The sequence below is a fragment of the Quercus lobata genome, chromosome 10, assembly GCF_001633185.2.
Source record: "Quercus lobata isolate SW786 chromosome 10, ValleyOak3.0 Primary Assembly, whole genome shotgun sequence".
Taxonomy (NCBI): domain Eukaryota; kingdom Viridiplantae; phylum Streptophyta; class Magnoliopsida; order Fagales; family Fagaceae; genus Quercus; species Quercus lobata.
Genome location: NC_044913.1, coordinates 1 through 8592, shown reverse-complemented (window position 1 = coordinate 8592; position 8592 = coordinate 1). Strand labels below are relative to the sequence as shown.

The window sequence follows — 8592 nt, the reverse complement described above, 5'->3', positions numbered from 1 at the left end:
ACAAACTATTTTACAATATTTTTACAAAATGTTGATATAGCCAACATCTTATTGGTTTTCATTTAAGCCTATCATTAATATCGTTTTTTTTATTTATTTACCAATAATTACTCAACACATCAACCGTTTGTAAATTTTTTTTGTAAAATAGTTTGTATGTCTAGTTTTATTCAACATTTTATAGGGAAATGATAAAACAATTAATTTTTTTTCACAGCTTTTTATATTTTTTATGAAAGTGATGATAAAACTTTTCAAATATAATTTATTAAGAATTGCCTTAAAGGTATCCGTTAACATGATCCAATAAGTAATTGTGGAAAATTCGAACACCATAGGTTGAAACTCTCTAAAAAAAAATAATTGTGAAAAAAGTTGCGATAATTATTGTGGTCATAATAGCGTTCAGTTAAAATTTTAGAGACTAAATACTCTCTGTAGGTAAATTTTAGAAACTATAGTTTTGCCTAAAATTAATATTGTTTTCAGGAAGACATTAATTGTTTTCATTTAATGACTTATTTGTTTCTAGGTGCGAAAACGAGGGTCATCAAAGTGGACCGGTTACTTTTTGTGGGTAGACAGATGAAAATGGCAGATGCTAGATATGAATATATAGATGTGGTACGTTGCTAAAAGGGTAAAACCTTTTATAATAATTATTGTTGTTGTTTTTTTTTGTTTTGGTTTTGGTTTCAAAGGATATTACTATTTTTATAAGAGCAAAAAGGAAAGAAAGAAAAAAAAACGATAGTATTGTTTGACTGTGAGAATCAGATATAGGGGATTTGTTCAAATTTGGAGTTATGTATTGGTAATTGAGTAAATATACCCGATAAGGAGGGGTATATGCACTGTCAGCTATATACCACCTCAGGCTGCCTAAAATGATATTGTTTATATATATATATGCCTCTTCTATGTTCATACTGCAGATCCTCTCTCTCATCTCATCTCATCTCTCTCTCTCTGTCTCGCTTCCTCTGTTTGATCCGCCTCCATAGCCAGGGCTTTGCATCTCTGACTTTTCTCTCCTCAATATTACAGATCTCCATAGCCTCCGTAGCTGCTGCAATTTGCTGTTTTGTTTTGTTTTGTTTTGGATTGACTCTGAGATTTTGTAATTTCGACAGATCCAAAGGGAGGCGAACTCTGCCTTCGGACTTCCTCACCGTCTGATCTGATCAAGGTTTAACTTACTGCACCCTCATCCTCATTCATTTCTCTCTCTACGTGATCATTATCAGATTTCATTTTGCTTGCTCTCTGTAATTGTCTGCTGCTATATATATATATATATATATATATCTATAATAATCTAATCTAATGATATGCGTCTTCATTTTGTAGCAGATTTGCATGCACTTAACCTTTAATCTCTTCTCTTTACACAAATATGTTACACTCCACTCACTGTTGCCCACTTTTTCTTATTATTATTAATATTATTAATAAATAAATTCTTAATAATTAAGATGGTTGGATTGTTCTATTTGATTTGCTTGCTCTAATGATAGATCGACCTGTTTTGTCAATGCTCTATCGTTGCATGTGCTCATCTCAATATTGTGGATCTCAATGTTTTCTTATTTCAATTATTACTATAAAAATAAAACCGGAATTGTTTCTTAATTATTGTTAAATATGTATATTTGATCTTAATTGTGTATTATGCGGTTGAATTATGGCTAAAAATATGGAAAAAAAAATTTGTAGATCGTAGCTGTTGAGAGATGGCATCATCAACAGCTGGGGGCTCAGGATGGTACAAAGGAAAAGTGAAAGCGGTTCTTTCAGGGGACTGCTTGGTTATAATGGCGGTGGCTGCTAATAGGGTTGGACCCCCACCTGAGAAGACCCTTACTTTGTCATCTCTTATTGCTCCAAGACTGGTACTCCCTTCCTTCACTTTTGAATTGCTGCTTTCGGTATTGCCCGTGTTGTTTTACTTGTTTCTTAATTCTTGCCTTCGTTTGAATCGATCAGCTAGTGTGTGTGTGCACGCACAATTGGATTATTTTGTTTCATGACCATTTTCCTTTGTGATCAGCTTCTTTCCTTTGTGATTCGTTTCTATTAATTATCATTCAAAATTATGAAATCAAAAAATTATTTGCGTGATTGTGATTTGGGTGATTAAAAACAGAAATTTGTTTATTCTTCTAAAGTGTCTTTGGTCCTGAGTTTTTCGTTCTGTGGGCACTTCAGTTCTTGTCCCGTTTAACACACAAAGTATTAGTCTTTAAAAAAAAAAATTATGAGTGAGAGTTGTTGCTGACATTACAATGGCTTTCCCTTTTGTCTTTTCTTCCCAGGCCCGAAGAGGTGGTGTCGATGAGCCATTTGCCTGGGACAGCAGAGAGTACTTGAGGAAACTCTGCATAGGAAAGGTGCCTTTTCGATATTATTTCACTTGCCATTGGCTAAATTAAAGTTCATTCCTTTAAATAAGGATGTTACATCTTTTTTCTTGCAGGAGGTTGCCTTCAAAGTGGATTACACTGTACCATCCATAGGCCGTGAATTTGGCTCTGTTTTTATTGGTGACAAAAATGTTGCCTTGCTGGTGGTTTCTGAAGGCTGGGCAAAGGTTATGTCCCTTTTTTTATTAATACATACTGCAAAGATTGTGACTTGTGATTTCTCTGTATGGGCATTAGCTGAATCTTGTCCTGCAGGTCAGAGAGCAGGGTCAACAGAAAGGAGAAGTGAGTCCTTTCCTTCCAGAACTGCTACGTCTGGAAGAGCAAGCCAAGCAACAAGGTCTTGGTCGCTGGAGCAAGGTTCACATTTTAATTCTTTCTCTCCTCTTCTTTATTGAACTCTAAATTGCTCGCTTAAATATTACCTATTACTTCCATTGCCTAGAGGTCTCCTTATATCCTCTGTATTATTACTTGTGTTGGGGTATGAGAGTCCTGTCCTTGTAATTAGAGCATATTGGGATTTTAAGGTGCCATCAAGACGACTGGATTTTTATTATTTTTAGGGCAGAAATTGGTTTGATTTGGTTGGCTTTTGGGGAGAATTTTCTACTTAATGGAATATATCATTTTTTATAAACACAAACTGACACGGACCAAGGGGAGGGATCCCAAGCCAAACAAGTATAGGGGAGTTCAGTTCAATTGGAATATGTCAGTTTTTTACAAAAGAAAAAAAAATTCAGTTAAATTTTTAAATGGCAAGAAACGTTTAGACAGAAATGGGTGCAAACTATTTCCAGTGTTTGATCTAAAATCCAACTTAAACCAACACAATTTTGAAAGAAATTCAACCTGGAGACCAATAGACTAAGAAATTTCAAATAATTTTGTCAATACCTTTGAGGACAATACGAACCTATACATTCATCTTGAATTTAGACAATTTCAAAAGGAAGGAAAAAAAAAAACCATGGAAACTACCACCTGAGACTCATCAGCTTTAATAATTAAAGGAGGTATAAGAAATTTAGAATGAGGTAAAACACCTGCGTTGCATTACATGCTCATTGTCTTGTTTGAGATCAGATGGACGCTTTTTGCAAAACAGATTAATACATGGTCCTTAATTTCCTGATTTCAGGTTGCAGGTGCTGCTGAAGCAGCAATCAGGAATCTACCGCCTTCTGCCATTGGTGATCCTAGCAACTTCAATGCCATGGGTCTGTTAGCTTCAAACAAGGGCAGTCCCATGCAAGGTATTGTCGAGCAGGTTCGTGATGGCAGTACCATTCGGGTATATCTGCTTCCAGAGTTTCAGTTTGTCCAAGTGTTTGTTGCAGGAATTCAGGTATGCATCCTATTTTGTGATTAGCACCTGTCCACATGAATTCTTTTCTTCTTTTCTCAACCTTATGCTCTTATCAATGCATTTTTGCGTATGTTTTAATATTAGGCCCCATCCATGGGAAGAAGGACCATAACTGAAAGTGCTGCTGAAACAGAAGCAACCACTGAAGAACCAAATGGAGATGTTTCTGCTGAATCTCGAGCACCTCTAACATCTGCGCAGAGGCTTGCAGTCTCAGCAGCATCATCTTCTGAAGTTTCTCCTGATCCATTTGGTGCTGAAGCCAAATTTTTCACAGAGCTTCGTGTTTTAAATAGAGATGTACGTAAATTGCTGCTATAGGTTATGTTGCACATTGGGTTTTTCTCCCCTCCTTATGAAATTTTCTAAATGATGTATAGGTTCGTATTGTCCTGGAAGGTGTTGACAAGTTCAGCAATTTGATTGGGTCGGTATATTATCCTGATGGGGACTCAGCAAAAGACCTCGCACTGGAGCTTGTTGAAAATGTATGTGCTTACATTGTAGTGCAATTACTACAAATATATATATATATATTTGTGTGTGTGAAATATTGAATTATGGATTCTTTTTTTTTTTCTGCCCCACTTTATGTTTTTGGTGTCGCATCTTGTGTGGTTTTGGCTTGTAACAGATCATGTGTCCATTTAATCATTCTATTGACATGAGATTTGTAGATTATAGAGTAAGGCAGCTTCAAAAGGCATATTGTCAATGCTTCAACTGTACATAATTCACAAAGAAATATTGGATGTTAGAATCTGAGGGAAAAAATGTCATTTACATTCTATAGAGTATTTTCTGGTGGTGTTGAAGGCAAAGAAGGATGAGGCTATGTTGTTTGATCAAGTTTGGTCAAGTTCTGCCAAGTTATTTCCCTTTGAATTCTGTGGCCTGACTTGGACCTTATTTACATGACACTAATTTGGCATTTAGTACTAACTTTTACTTTCTTTTTACTTGTGATTACATTCTCTCTAGGCTTTTATAATTTCTCTTTGTTCTTTTGAAAACTTATGTGTCTTGTGTGTGGTATTTGAGTCATTGCTTGCCTAAAGTTTATTTCATGTGCTAGATGTCTCCACCTGACAATTGTTAATAAGGCCATCTAAAAGAATGAGTGCATAGACTGCTAATAACAAAAAATCTTCTCTCTATCCCTCTAGGGTTTAGCTAAGTATGTTGAATGGAGTGCAAATATGATGGAAGAAGATGCCAAGCGGCGGCTGAAGGCTGCAGAGCTTCAAGCCAAGAAAACTAGGTTGAGGATTTGGACGAACTATGTTCCTCCGGCTACAAATTCAAAGGCAATCCATGACCAGAATTTCACAGGAAAGGTAATAATGAGTCCCAAGCAATGCTTATCTCAATTTATTTATTCTCAATGCCAAAAATTTATTCTAAATTGCATTTGGCTTTTTCCAGGTGGTGGAGGTTGTAAGTGGGGACTGCATTATTGTAGCTGATGACTCTGTCCCATATGGAAGTCCATCAGCAGAGCGTCGGGTCAATCTGTCAAGTATTAGGTGTCCAAAAATCGGCAATCCTCGGAGGGAGGAAAAGCCGGCTCCCTATGCCCGTGAAGCCAGGGAGTTCTTAAGAACACGACTTATTGGCCGACAAGTATGAACTGTCATTACTATACCTTTTTTTATGATAATATAAATTTTAATTTAATTATTGATTATATGACTTTTTCAGGTGAATGTTCAAATGGAGTATTCTAGGAAGGTCAGCATGGCAGATGGACCTGCAGCTGCTACTGCGTCTGCAGATTCCAGAGTAATGGATTTTGGATCAGTTTTCCTATTGTCTCCTATTAAGGTTGAGGGTGATGATACCCCCTCACCTGCTCCACCCGCTTCTAGCAGCCAGCCTGGGGTGAATGTAGCTGAGCTTTTGGTTGCCCGTGGATTTGGCACTGTTATTAGGCATCGAGATTTTGAGGAGAGATCAAACCATTATGATGCCCTTCTTGCTGCTGAATCCCGTGCCATTTCTGGTAAGAAAGGTACCCATTCAGCTAAGGATCCTCCGGTAATGCACATAACAGACCTGCTTACGGTGAGAAATGTTACCATTATACTAAATTCTTTTCTTACTATCATATCCTGCCTTATAAGTTTAATTATTTTTGTTATTTTGTGTGTATCATTCAGGCTTCGGCCAAGAAAGCTAAGGATTTTTTGCCATTCCTGCATCGGAGTAGGAGAATACCTGCCGTTGTTGAATATGTCCTCAGTGGTCATCGTTTTAAGTTGTTGATTCCCAAAGAAACGTGTAGTATTGCCTTCGCATTCTCTGGGGTCAGATGTCCTGGTCGTGATGAGCCCTATTCAGATGAAGCTATTGCACTAATGAGAAGAAAGATAATGCAGAGAGATGTTGAGGTTTTCCCCTATTTCTGAGAAACTGGTAATTTCCCACTTGTTGCTTCTACTGCTTTGATAAATCTGTATCTTTTATACAGATTGAAGTTGAAACTGTTGATAGAAATGGAACTTTCTTGGGATCAATGTGGGAATCAAAGACAAATCTGGCAGTTTCTCTCCTTGAAGCTGGCCTAGCAAAACTTCAAACTTCCTTTGGCAGTGACAGGATCCCTGACATCCACCTTCTTGAACAAGCTGAGAAATCAGCCAAGAGGCAAAAACTGAAAGTAAGAAGCAGAACTTGCATTATATTACCACTATTTTCCTCTGTCAAATATGCTAAATGGAGATTATGTTGCAGATTTGGGAGAATTACGTTGAAGGGGAGGAAGTGCCCAATGGTGCGGTTGTGGAAAGCAAACAGAAAGAAGTGCTAAAGGTGCTTGGAATGCAAGTGCATCAAGTAATACCCTTTTCATGTGTTGTGCAATGGTAAATGACATGTATCATTGATATAATTTTCAGGTAATGGTTACAGAAGTCTTGGGCGGTGGTAAATTTTACGTCCAGACAGTTGGGGATCAGAAAGTGGCCTCAATTCAGCAGCAGCTTGCTTCATTAAGTCTTCAAGAAGCTCCTGTAATTGGTGCTTTTAATCCTAAAAAGGGTGATATAGTCCTTGCTCAGTTTAGTGCTGACAATTCCTGGAATCGAGCTATGGTTAGTGACTGACTGATACCTAGGTTCTAACTGTTAAATTTCTCTCTTGCTCTCTCTCACATACACACTAAACTACTTCCTTGACGTTAAGAGGCACATTACTATTTGCTGTGTAGTTTTTGTATTCATTACTTGGTATAGTAAATTACTGTTCAAGTATTTCAGCATTTGGCTTCTCCAAGAACTCTGGATTAATTGTCTTAATGAGTGTGAGAGTGGGTTGCAGGAAGTGGGGAATTGGAAACTGGGATCTCAAGGAGCAAGTTGATGAGATGCATGGTGGAAATGTTTTTGAAACATCTTAAAGATACTAAATATTATAACTAATTGTAAACCTTTTTGTCCTTTTCTTAGAACAATGAGTCACATTTCAATAGCAGTTAGCTAAGTGGTTGGACCAACAACCTATGATCTGATCATTTTCTTTCTTCAGCTAGCTCAATTATCTTTCATACTGTTTTGTTCTAGTTATGAAACAACCTGCAGATAGACCACTGTTCCCCCCCCCCCCCCCCCCCCCCCCCCCCCCCCCCCCTTTTAAAAAATAAAATAAAATAACCTCACATCTTCTCTTTTCTTCCCCCCTTTCTCACATTTCCTCTCTGCTTATATACATTTAAATGTATGATTCATCTGCCTTTATTTTTTCATAATTTTCTTCCAATTGATTTGTCAAGATTGTCAATGCACCCCGAGGACCTGTGGAGTCCCCAAAAGACAAGTTCGAAGTGTTCTACATTGATTATGGGAATCAAGAGGTCGTTCCTTACAGTCAGTTACGTCCTATTGATTCCTCAGTATCTTCTGCACCTGGTCTTGCTCAACTATGCAGCCTTGCATATATGAAGGTTCCAGCCTTGGAGGAAGATTTTGGCCAAGAAGCAGCTGAATTTCTGAGTGAGCACACATTGAACGGTTCAAAAGAGTTCAGGGCCAAGGTTGAGGAAAGGGACACTTCTGGAGGAAAAGTGAAAGGGCAGGGAACTGGGCCAACTCTTGTTGTAACTCTTGTTGCTGTGGATGCTGAGATTAGTATAAATGCTGCCATGCTTCAGGTATGAATAGCATCTGTCTTGTTTGCTTTGTTTTTCCTGAGAAGATAGAGGCTCTTGGTACTATCTCCTCTTGCAAAATGTGCAAGTAATAGAATTGGCATAGCCTCACATGTTCTGCAAAATGATAAATTGCACCATTCTCATGGAAACTACTATGTAAAGAAATTTGATGCTTGCAGTTTCTCACCCAAGCTACCCAATTGTTTTTCATGAGAAATATAACCATGTATCATGCTGAAATCTTAAATTGTGGAGGAACTCTTCTTGATTTACCTTATGAGCTTTCCACCATTCACCTTTTATTTTTGGTTGGTTTATTGACAACCCAGACAAGTCAGTCTTGTAATGCTTTATTTCTATCTGTGTTTGTTGGTTTGGGGGTGCAACATTTCTACCTATTTTGATGCAGAAATTCAAATTATTAGAAATATACCACTTATATGGCATTTTCTGAATTTTCAGGAAGGACTTGCTAGAACAGAAAAGAGGAAGAAGTGGGACCACAAGGATAGACAGTTGGCCCTTGATAATTTGGAGAAGTTCCAGGATGAAGCACGGACTGCTAGGCGAGGGATGTGGCAGTATGGTGATATACAGTCAGATGATGAGGATACAGCTCCTCCTGTTAGAAAGGCTAGTGGCCGGCGATA

At 37.7% G+C, this 8592-nt stretch overlaps 1 protein-coding gene across 1 annotated transcript; it reads left to right on the top strand.

Moving 5' to 3' along the window:
* Positions 1-913: 913 nt before the first annotated feature.
* Positions 914-8586, top strand: LOC115963335 (ribonuclease TUDOR 1-like; the record flags this gene model as incomplete). The annotated part of the gene is made up of 17 exons (XM_031082301.1): positions 914-1189; positions 1717-1892; positions 2316-2390; positions 2477-2590; positions 2679-2783; positions 3568-3774; positions 3880-4095; positions 4176-4283; positions 4962-5132; positions 5221-5418; positions 5497-5859; positions 5955-6185; positions 6266-6454; positions 6529-6606; positions 6693-6887; positions 7565-7942; positions 8405-8586. Coding segments are annotated over exons 2-17 (2969 nt in total), but the record flags the coding sequence as incomplete, so codon positions are not given.
* Positions 8587-8592: the final 6 nt, after the last annotated feature.